At 51.2% G+C, this 12,187-nt stretch overlaps 1 protein-coding gene across 2 annotated transcripts in view; it reads right to left on the reverse strand.

The window, feature by feature from the left end:
- The window catches only part of PITPNC1 (phosphatidylinositol transfer protein cytoplasmic 1), an 86,981-nt gene extending 75,140 nt beyond the window's left edge, over positions 1 to 11,841 (reverse strand). Inside the window, exon 1 of one of the 2 annotated variants that reach the window (XM_040437432.1) lies at positions 11,307 to 11,841. In XM_040437432.1, coding sequence (XP_040293366.1) covers positions 11,307 to 11,354 — 48 coding nt within the window. In that variant the 5' untranslated portion in view covers positions 11,355 to 11,841. The remainder of the gene's footprint in view (positions 1 to 11,306) is intronic. The other variant, XM_040437434.1, reaches the window with a different exon arrangement.
- Between the last annotated feature and the right edge of the window lie 346 nt (positions 11,842 to 12,187).

Consider the following 12,187-nt stretch of genomic DNA (forward strand, 5'->3'; position numbering starts at 1 on the left):
GGAACCCCGTCCTGGGGTGATGCCTGTGCCCTCCCAAGAGAATGCCTCTCCTAGAGCTGAGACCCTGGGGGATATCGAGGGGAATGAGGAACTCAGGAGACTAGACCGTTCCGAGGTGACTCTGTCCTCTTGCTACGAGAGTGCAACAGAGGGGAGTGAGACAGAGTCTAAAAGAATAAGAAGGAAACGTCTGACCAAAAAAAGATCTAGCCCGACTAGAGTGCCTGTGGAAGGCAAAGCCAGCTCCCCCCTGGACCTCTCTAATCCTGACTCTCTTCCCCTGGATCTTTCCAACCGGTACCTCACCTTGGATGAGATCTCCGCCTCCTCTTCTTCCGGGGAGGAGGTTCAAGGTGGGGAGCCGGAGGGGCAAGAGAAGGAGCCTCTGGAAGGGCCCGCGCCTCCCTCCGGTGAGGATGCAAGGTCCTCAGGAGGTGGGGCGGGTCCAGACACTGGGAATGGGAATGACAAGGGTGGTGCGAAGGGGGAGGCGGTGGTGACTAATGAGATGGACACCACTGTCTCTCTCAAAAGAGATCGTGCCACCTTAGGGGGTAGCCCCAAGAGGGGTAAGAAGAAGAACAAGAAGGGGAAGGGAAGGAAGAAGGCCGTCTAACTTAATCACTCTGTATGGCGGCACTCACTCCGTTGACGCTGGCGACCATTAATGTCGCCAGTATTAAATCGGATGCGGCTAGGTTTGCAGCCTTTGATTTTCTCAGCCGGGTTGAAGCTGACATTTTATTTTTGCAAGAGACCAGGCTGCCAGATTTGGCGGCTGTGTATAAAGCAAAAAAGGAGTGGAGGTGTGGTCCATCATATTGGTCTCTTGCGGCTGAGCCGTATAGCGGAGTGGCGGTTCTTTTTACCGCACCAGTAGAAAGCCGACGAGTGATTGAGTTAGAAATGGGGAGGTGTTTGATTTTAGATGTCCTCATGAAGGGTCAAGAGCTTCGCCTGATAAACATCTATGGTCCCCAAACCAGGTGGGATCGGAAGCGTCTCTTTATGAGGATCAAACCTTTCCTTTTTACGAGTCGGCAGGTGGTCTTTGGCGGGGACTTTAATACAGTCACAAGGTCCCAAGACCGGGGAGGCGCCAGAAACCGGCTGGCTTATGATAGTGTATCCCTGAATAGCATAGCTAGCGAGGCTCGCCTGGTGGATGTCCACATTAGGCACACCCCAGGCCACGGTGGTTTCACTTATTATAGAGGTAGTCAGATTAGGTCTAGAATAGACAGGTTTTATTTAAAGGAGGAGACTACTTTTTCACCTTTAGAGGTGGTAGAGGTGGAATTCTCCGATCACTGTCTAATTATGTTCTCTTTGAATGTTGCAGAATCCCCCCAAATGGGAAGAGGCTATTGGAAGCTAAATTCGGCCCTCCTGGAGGAAGCAGAGGTGAGACAATCCTTTAAGGACTTCCTTCAGAGTCAGGTAGAGTTGCTGGATCTTTGTGACACTAAGTCTGAGTGGTGGGAGATATTCAAAGATCGGGTGGCAAAATTCTTCCGCCAGCTCTCGAGCCTCAGGTCCCTGGACAGGTACCGCTTGTATCAGGGTCTGAGGAGGAAACTCGAACAACTGGTCTCGACTGGAGGTAGCCGAGAGGATATCTCCAGGGTGAAATCTTTGCTTAAGAGGTGCCAGTATGATAGGCACACATCTTTGGTTTTTGAGAGGGATTTCGGGAAGTACCGCTCGCCCGACCCTTACAGAAACTGTAAGATGTCAGTGAAAAGTAAGTTGGTGACGGGACTGGTCGATGGTACGGGATCTCTGGATAGGTCCAGATCAGGGATCTTGGAAATCGTCAAGTCCTTCTACTCGTGCCTCTTGAGGAAGAAGGATCTGAATCGGGACAGGATTTCGGCTTTCCTGGCTGAAACCATCCCTGAGTCAAGAGTAGACCTCTCTCTTGGCGTTTTGATAGAAGAAATCAGAGAAGAGGAAGTCAGCCTGGCGATCGAAGGGCTTGCCCTAAAGAAGTCGCCAGGCCCGGATGGCTTAACATCCGAGTTTTATAAGACCTTTAAGGACTCCTTGGTTCCCCTCTTGACTAAGGTATTCAATGAGTGCCTTTCCTCAGGTACTCTGCCGAAGTCAATGAGGAGGTCAGCTCTGATCCTTATATCAAAGGGTAAAGATCCGAGCCGTATTGAGAATTGGCGTCCCATAGCGCTTCTCAATACGGACAGAAAGATCCTGGCCAAGATACTGTTTAAACGGTTGGTGCAGTTTGCGCCCCGGCTCCTTTCGGAGACCCAACATTGCTCAGTTCCAGGCCGAAGCACGTTTAGTGCTGTGCTCGGTGTCCGAGAGGCAGTGGAGCAGAGTAGGGCGGGTAACTGGAAGGGGTACATGCTGGCTTTAGATCAGGCAAAGGCTTTTGATCGGGTTAACCACGAGTACCTCTGGGCAGTCCTTCTGAAATATGGCCTGCCGGGAGGGTTTGTCGATTGGCTAAAGATCTTGTATGCAGGGGCAGAGAGTTTCCCGCTGGTGAACGGTTGGTCTGGCAGCCCTTTTGAGGTCGGGTCTGGAGTCCGCCAGGGTTGTCCATTGAGCCCGCTCTTATACGTGTTTGCGATTGATCCTTTTATTAGGAGGATTGATCGGGGACCGTTAGCGGGAGTCAGGATGAGTCTGGAGGAGCCAGAAGCCACTCTGAGGGTGGTGGCGTATGCCGATGACGTCACTGTTTTCGTGTCCTCGGGAGGGGAGGCGGAATACGTGATGTCGGAGGTAGAACGCTACTCGGAAGTCTCCGGGTCCATGATTAACCGGGATAAGTGTGAGAGTCTCTGGCTGGGAGGGGGTGATCCATCTTTCGGTCTCCCGGACACCCTCCCAGAGCCCCAGTCGTCAGCCAAAGTCCTAGGCGTTCAATTCGGCCATGGGGATTATCCCACCCAAAATTGGGACAGCAGGCTCACGATCGCCGCTCAGAAGGTTGACCAGTGGAAGGGTTGGTCTTTGACCCTCAGGGAAAGGGTGAACCTGATCAAGACTTACCTTCTCCCTTTGCTTATCTATTTGGCCAGTGTATGTGTCTTGCCAGAACCTCTCTGGACTCGGGTTTACAGTCTGTTCTTTCAACTGTTATGGGGGAATAGGCTGAACCTAGTCAAGAGAGAGGTGACATACCGTACGAGGAGATTAGGGGGGTTGGGTATGGTCAACCCAGTGGTGTTCCTTGTGAACACCTTTGTTAAGATCAACCTGGCAAACCTCTGGAAAGAGAGGGCTCCTCCGTGGGTAGTCTCTTGCAGGGGTTGGTTTTGGCCTTTCTTCCAGGAGTGGGAGACAGGAGGGCAAGTGAAGGATTTGCGTACACCTCACGGATATCTTCCGGCTTATGTCACCCCGATTCTGAAGGTGATCCGCCAGTGGGGTTTGGGAGTGAGGGAAATCAAGACCCAGTCAAGGAGATCCCTTGACGAGAGGGTCTTGTTGACCCACTTCTGGAAGCCCCTGGCCCTTAAGGATTGCCCAAGCCGGGATCTAGACAAGGGGTTACAGTTGTTAAATTCGGCAAGGATCCCCTTGAAGTTTTGGGACTTGGCTTGGCGCTGCTTTCACGGGAAGCTGTATGTAAGGGACAACTTGAAGTACAGGAACTCTGATGAAAGGGGTTGTCCCCGGGAGGAGTGTGGCGACATACTGGAAAGTATGGAGCACTTCCTGCTTCAGTGTCCCTTTAATACAGAGGTATACAAACGGGTGGGTGCATCCATTGGCTGGCCTAGGCTAGCCAACCTCTCCTATGCGGAATGGGCTTATGGAGCATTCAAAGGTTTGGGAAGAAGGGACCCATGCACAGCTTTTATAGTTAGCATAGTGATCAGGTACTTCACATGGAACGCACGGTGTTTAGTTTCAACCCAGCAGAAAGTCCTCCCTGTGGAAGAGGTGTGTAGGAACATTCTAGGTGACCTGGCGAAGGTTCGCTCTCTTGAGTGCGAGAAGGTGGGTACGGATGGGGTCTCTTACCTCTGGAGAGGCTTCACCTTTGATGTGCCTTAGCCTCAGTAGCACTTTTCCTGGTGTTGGGCTGAGGCTTTCACATTAGGTTTTTGTTTTGTATTTAAGATGAGTTTTTGAAGAAAGGTTTGCAAATGACTGAACTTGGGCCTTCGGGTGGATTTTAACATTGGTTTGTATAGATTGATATGGTTGTTATAAGATGTATATATTGTATGATAGGGTAAGTGGGGTGTAGTTAGGTTGGGTGGGATGGGGTGGGGGGGTTCATATTTTTGTGTGGGGAGACCTGCATCCAGCCCTGGACTATGCGGACATAGGAGGACATGAGGCGAGGGGCTGGGTGTGGGTGGTGGTGGAAGGGCTGGCCTCATGGAGGGACAAGAGGCGGAGGTTGGCCCTGGGTGAAGGTGATGGGATAGATAGATTGGTAGGGTTAGTATAGGTTTGTTTTCTCATATATGTGTGAAAAAAAAAAAAAAAAAAAAAAAAAAATAATTAAAATTAAAAAAAAAAAAAAATAATAATAATAAAAAATAAAAATAAAAAAAAATTATTAGAGTTATTTGATATTTCTGTTATGATTATTTTATGTTTATTATTTTTTATTGTAAGAAGTTGTAATTTAGTTTCTGTTCTGATTAATTTGTATAAATTTGTATATAGTCGGGGCTCAGCCGGATCGGATGTTTACGTTAGGCTAAGTTTCTTTTTCTCCATTTTTTTTTTAGTAGGTATGAATGAGATAGTATGCATGTAGCTGGGCCAGTAGGGTAAGTGTATATACTTTATACCTTGTTTTGAAAATTTTATGGCAACGTTTTTGTATTTTTGTATAAAATTAAAAAAGAGTTCCTCAGTATCTGCTCTTATTCTGTATATATATACACTGCACAGTACAGCTTCTCCTGTCCTGTATACTGGGTGTAATCCTCAGTATCTGCTCTTATTCTGTATATATGGACACTGCACAGTACCACTTCTCCTGTATACTGGGTGTACTCCTCAGTATCTGCTCTTATTCTGTATATATACACACTGCACAGTACCACTTCTCCTGTATACTGGGTGTACTCCTCAGTATCTGCTCTTATTCTGTATATATATACACTGCACAGTACCACTTCTCCTGTATACTGGGTGTAATCCTCAGTATCTGATCTTATTCTGTATATATATATATACACTGCACAGTACCACTTCTCCTGTCCTGTATACTGGGTGTAATCCTCAGTATCTGCTCTTATTCTGTATATATACACTGCACAGTACCGCTTCTCCTGTCCTGTATACTGGGTGTAATCCTCAGTATCTGCCCTTATTCTGTATATATATATATATATATACACTGCACAGTACCACTTCTCCTGTCCTGTATACTGGGTGTAATCCTCAGTATCTGCTCTTATTCTGTATATATATACACTGCACAGTACCACTTCTCCTGTATACTGGGTGTAATCCTCAGTATCTGCTCTTATTCTGTGTATATATATACACTGCACAGTACCACTTCTCCTGTCCTGTATACCGGGTGTAATCCTCAGTATCTGCTCTTATTCTGTGTATATATATACACTGCACAGTACAGCTTCTCCTGTCCTGTATACTGGGTGTAATCCTCAGTATCTGCTCTTATTCTGTATATATATATATATATATATATATATATATATATATATACACTGCACAGTACCACTTCTCCTGTATACTGGGTGTAATCCTCAGTATCTGCTCTTATTCTGTATATATATACACTGCACAGTACCACTTCTCCTGTCCTGTATACTGGGTGTAATTCTCCTCTCGGCTGGTTCGGGGCCGAGGATCTCATACTGTCAGAAGAGGTTAGTCAGAGGATGGCCGCCGGTCTCGTCTTCGCCCCAGGGCTCTGGTCGCAGCGCACAGTTCACCGGATGAAGTAACAGTAGTTGAGAGGACGGTGGGGGGAGCGGAGAGATAATTGGATCTCCTGTCCGGTCAGTCTCTCACATTAATCATCGCACCAATTGCTGCGCAGAAAACACGGTGGGGCGATCGGGGCGAGACATGGCGGAAGCTGCAGATGGAAACCACAGCGCCCACAACACAGAGGAGCCAACATCTAGAGAGGTTCATGCTCCACCACAAAATGGCCAAGAAATCAACTCATTATCTCCACCACATGTATCAAATAGTGTATGGCCCTTTAAATGTCCCCTAAACTGCATTAAGTTACTCCTCCTGATCAAAATTATACGAGTCACCACTTCGGTGCCTGCTCCTGCAGGAAGCGAGTCACCACTTCGGTGCCTGCTCCTGCAGCAAATCACTGGTACTAACCCTGATCCTGTAGGAAGTTACCGTTCGTGAATCTGCTCCTCCAGAAAGTCACTGATCCAGACCCTGATCCTTTAGGAAGTTCCCGCTCCTGATCCTGTAGGAGGTTACCATTTCGGAGTCTGATCCTGCAGGAAGTTACCACTTGTGAGCCTGATCCTGCAGGGAGTCACTGGTCCTGACCCTGATCCTGTAGGAAGTTACTGCTCCTTATCCTGTAGGAAGTTACTGCTCCTGATCCTGTAGGAAGTTACACCTCCTGACCATGTTTCTACAGTTTGTTTGGCCCTGACCCTACATTTAATTACTGCTTCTGAACCCAATCCCGCAAGAAGTTAAGGTTATTACTCCTGACAGTAATCCTACAAAACATTACTGCTCCTGACCCCGATCCTTCAGGGATTTATCATTTCTGACATTGATCCTGCAGCACGTTACAGCTCTTAACCACAGTCTTAGAGGAAGTTACAGCTACTGACCCTAATCATGCAAGAAATTATCAGTTCTGATCCTGCAGGAAGCTGCTGCTCCTGACTCCGATCCTGCTGCTCCTGACCCCGATCCTGCAGGAAGCTGCTGCTCCTGACCACGATCCTGCAGGAAGCTGCTGCTCCTGACCCCGATCCTGAAGGAAGTTATCACTACTCACAGTGATTCAGTAAAATGTTACTGTTGCTGACCTCAATCCTGCAGCATCACCAATTCTTACATTGATCCTGCAAGGACGTTACAGCACCTAAACCTGATCCTGAAGGAAGTTACTGATCTTGACCCCGATCCTGCAGGAAATGACCACTACTGACCCTGGATCCTGCAGGAAGTCATCACCCCTGACATTAATCCAGAAGGGAGTTACCGATCCTCATTCAGATCTACAGGAGGCTACCACTTCTGTCCACAATCCTTGAGGAAGCTGCTGCTCCTGACCACAATCCTGATCCCAATAAACAGCCCTGTGCATTTGTCTATTATATATAAAAGAGGGGGAAGTAGTACCGTGCATCCCTCCATACGCACAGTAAGAGGAGGAAGTAGTACCGTGCATCCCTCCATACGCACAGTAAGAGGAGGAAGTAGTACCGTGCATCCCTCCATACGCACAGTAAGAGGAGGAAGTAGTACCGTGCATCCCTCCATACGCACAGTAAGAGGAGGAAGTAGTACCGTGCATCCCTCCATACGCACAGTAAGAGGAGGAAGTAGTACCGTGCATCCCTCCATACGCACAGTAAGAGGAGGAAGTAGTACCGTGCATCCCTCCATACGCACAGAAGAGGAGGAAGTAGTACCGTGCATCCCTCCATACGCACAGTAAGAGGAGGAAGTAGTACCGTGCATCCCTCCATACGCACAGTAAGAGGAGGAAGTAGTACCGTGCATCCCTCCATACGCACAGTAAGAGGAGGAAGTAGTACCGTGCATCCCTCCATACGCACAGTAAGAGGAGGAAGTAGTACCGTGCATCCCTCCATACGCACAGAAGAGGAGGAAGTAGTACCGTGCATCCCTCCATACGCACAGTAAGAGGAGGAAGTAGTACCGTGCATCCCTCCATACGCACAGTAAGAGGAGGAAGTAGTACCGTGCATCCCTCCATACGCACAGTAAGAGGAGGAAGTAGTACCGTGCATCCCTCCATACGCACAGTAAGAGGAGGAAGTAGTACCGTGCATCCCTCCATACGCACAGTAAGAGGAGGAAGTAGTACCGTGCATCCCTCCATACGCACAGTAAGAGGAGGAAGTAGTACCGTGCATCCCTCCATACGCACAGTAAGAGGAGGAAGTAGTACCGTGCATCCCTCCATACGCACAGAAGAGGAGGAAGTAGTACCGTGCATCCCTCCATACGCACAGAAGAGGAGGAAGTAGTGTTGTGCATCATTACTGAAATGTTCCCATACAGAGCATCAGGGATGTGAAGGGTTAATGACTGATTTCTGCTCTGGAGGTGAATGCATCCTCTGCTCTGTGCGACCGCTCCCGGATTCATTTTGTGAATGGTTTGTTCCATTAATATTTTCTGCCTGAAATTCCGAATGGCAGAGCGGAGCCTGAATGAGCCGGCGGCCCCCGATCCATCCTCACCGCGCTGCGCTCAGCACCCCCGGGTGACAGACTACATTAACCCTTCCATCCTCGCTACGCTCAGCACCCCCGTCCGAGAGACTCCATTAACCCTTCCATCCTCACCGCGCTGCGCTCAGCACCCCCGGGTGACAGACTACATTAACCCTTCCATCCTCGCTACGCTCAGCACCCCCGTCCGACAGACTCCATTAACCCTTTCATCCTTACCGCGCTGCGCTCAGCACCCCCGGGTGACAGACTCAATTAACCCTTCTGATCCATCCTAACTGCGCTACGCTGAGCACCCCCGGGTGACAGACTCCATTAACCCTTCCGATCCATCCTAACTGCGCTACGCTCAGCACCCCCGGGTGACAGACTCCATTAACCCTTCCGATCCATCCTAACTGCGCTACGCTCAGCACCCCCGGGTGACAGACTCCATTAACCCTTCCGATCCATCCTAACTGCGCTACGCTCAGCACCCCCGGGTGACAGACTCCATTAACCCTTCCGATCCATCCTAACTGCGCTACGCTCAGCACCCCCGGGTGACAGACTCCATTAACCCTTCCGATCCATCCTAACTGCGCAGCGCTCAGCATTCCCGGGTGACAGACTCCATTAACCCTTCCATCCTCACCGCTCTACGCTCAGCACCCCCGGGTAACAGTCTCCATTAACCCTTCCATCCTCACCGCTCTACGCTCAGCACCCCCGGGTAACAGTCTCCATTAACCCTTCCATCCTCACCGCTCTACGCTCAGCACCCCCGGGTGACAGACTCCATTAACCCTTCCATCCTCACCGCTCTACATTCAGAAGCCCTGCAGGACTAAATCTGAGAAAAGAACTTCTGTATATTTACTAATAGCATTAACAACTACACCTTGTTGCAACTTTGAAGAAAAATATTACATGGCCTGAATGAACTGGATTAGATTGCAGCCAGCGGGTACAGAGGAGTGTTCAGACGGAGCGGATTTTTGGATGTTTCCTTATATTTATTCATGTCCCGTCTTCTCTCTCCTCCCTACCTGCTGGACTAAATGTTATGGGATGTCTGTTCATAATGGCTCATTTTGGATTTTAAATTTAAATGTGTTTCTGTGCACTTACATTTCTGTCAGCACTTCTGATTACAACTCCTGGGAGGACCAGCAGCGCCCTGACAGTCTACTGGGGAGGGATTCTTGTGTTCACCTATATATATATACACACACTGTGTTGGAAATTTATTGTGGAGGTCATGATTAAGAACCATCTGGTTCGAAACGCGTAGACCGCATTGGGGCTTGTATTTTGAGGATTCTTTTACCGCTGTATATTTGGTTTGTGGAATAAACACTGTCAAGCAAGAACAACGAGGTGCTGGATTTCCTTTCCTTTTAAAACTACATTCAGCACCTCTGGGTGACAGACTCCATTAACCCTTCCATCCTCACTGCGCTACGCTCAGCACCTCTGGGTGACAAACTCCATTAACCCTTCCACCCCCAGACGTGACAGCAGGATCACACAGGAGACCAGTCAGGGGCTGATAACAGGGAGCACACCAGGGGCGGGCTGTGACAACCTCTCAGATAGGATATAGGGCGGCATTACAGCTGTATCCTGCCAGTACCTGCTGCTCCGGGCACTAATGCTGAGAGCACTGGATCATCAGGTACCCGGCTGCCCCCTGGGCATCGGCCCACCAGGACGGGCATCAGAACCAGTACGTCCTGCAGTCTGGACCAGCCATGTACTGGTGATGGCTGATAACCCCCAGCAGCCTTCCTTTCTACAACTAAGCAATGCAATATTCCAGCAGTGCAAGGGTTACAATCCATACAGCAACATCTGACCGAAGAGGAGCTGAGAGGGTTAATGCCCCAGTGGAGGGGGCGACACTTATACAAATACAAGGCATGCATAATGCCCCAGCTCCCCCCCCCATGTGATGCCCTAGAAGAAGCCCCCCACACACACCTCACCCTCTATATGCACCCAAGCATGCACCCAGCAGGGAAGGGGTTACTGTAGAGCACGTGCCCAGCAGGGAAGGGGTTACTGTAGAGCACGAGCCCAGCAGGGAAGGGGTTACTGTAGAGCACGAGCCCAGCAGGGAAGGGGTTACGGTAGAGCACGAGCCCAGCAGGGAAGGGGTTACGGTAGAGCACGAGCCCAGCAGGGAAGGGGTTACGGTAGAGCACGAGCCCAGCAGGGAAGGGGTTACGGTAGAGCACGAGCCCAGCAGGGAAGGGGTTACTGTAGAGCACGAGCCCAGCAGGGAAGGGGTTACTGTAGAGCACGAGCCCAGCAGGGAAGGGGTTACTGTAGAGCACGAGCCCAGCAGGGAAGGGGTTACTGTAGAGCACGAGCCCAGCAGGGAAGGGGTTACGGTAGAGCACGAGCCCAGCAGGGAAGGGGTTACGGTAGAGCACGAGCCCAGCAGGGAAGGGGTTACGGTAGAGCACGAGCCCAGCAGGGAAGGGGTTACGGTAGAGCACGAGCCCAGCAGGGAAGGGGTTACGGTAGAGCACGAGCCCAGCAGGGAAGGGGTTACTGTAGAGCACGAGCCCAGCAGGGAAGGGGTTACTGTAGAGCACGAGCCCAGCAGGGAAGGGGTTACTGTAGAGCACGAGCCCAGCAGGGAAGGGGTTACTGTAGAGCACGAGCCCAGCAGGGAAGGGGTTACTGTAGAGCACGAGCCCAGCAGGGAAGGGGTTACTGTAGAGCACGAGCCCAGCAGGGAAGGGGTTACTGTAGAGCACGAGCCCAGCAGGGAAGGGGTTATTGTACAACATGCACCCAGCAGGTAAGGGGTTACTGTAGAAAACAGAATTCCCTGCAGCAGTGAAGGGGTTAACGTCAGCCTGAGTCAATGAAGGGTTACTACAGGACAGTAACCCCCCACACACACACATTAACCCTTGCAGCGGCCCCTACCTCCTCCACCGTCAGCGGCATGCAGATCCGGTACTCCTTCAGCAGCATGGTCAGAGCCACGGGAGCATCCTCCTCCGGACACGGCGGTCACCGGCCCCGCAGCTCTCCGCTCTCCTCTCCGGTCACCGGCCCCGCAGCTCTCCTCTCCGGTCACCGGCCCCGCAGCTCTCCGCTCTCCTCTCCGGTCACCGGCCCCGCAGCTCTCCGCTCTCCTCTCCGGTCTCCGCTCTCCTCTCCGGTCACCGGCCCCGCAGCTCTCCGCTCTCCTCTCCGGTCACCGGCCCCGCAGCTCTCCGCTCTCCTCTCCGGTCACCGGCCCCGCAGCTCTCCGCTCTCCTCTCCGGTCACCGGCCCCGCAGCTCTCCGCTCTCCTCTCCGGTCACCGGCCCCGCAGCTCTCCTCTCCGGTCACCGGCCCCGCAGCTCTCCGCTCTCCTCTCCGGTCACCGGCCCCGCAGCTCTCCGCTCTCCTCTCCGGTCTCCGCTCTCCTCTCCCGCAGCAGAGGATGCGGCGCTCACTTCCTCCAAGAGCAGTGACATCAGCGGAGGAAGGATGCGCCGTCCGGGCCAATGGGAGACCCTGAGAGAGAGGGGGGCGGGGGAGGAGGCACCACACCTGACCTCCCCCCATGTGTATATAGTACACTGCCCCCCATGTGTATATAGTACACTGCCCCCATGTGTATATAGTACACTGCCCCCCATGTGTATATAGTACACTGCCCCCATGTGTATATAGTACACTGCCCCCCATGTGTATATAGTACACCGCCCCCATGTGTATATAGTACACCGCCCCCCATGTGTATATAGTACACCGCCCCCCATGTGTATATAGTACACCGCCCCCCATGTGTATATAGTACACTGCCCCCATGTGTA

Source organism: Bufo bufo, chromosome 6, assembly GCF_905171765.1.
Source record: "Bufo bufo chromosome 6, aBufBuf1.1, whole genome shotgun sequence".
Classification (NCBI taxonomy): domain Eukaryota; kingdom Metazoa; phylum Chordata; class Amphibia; order Anura; family Bufonidae; genus Bufo; species Bufo bufo.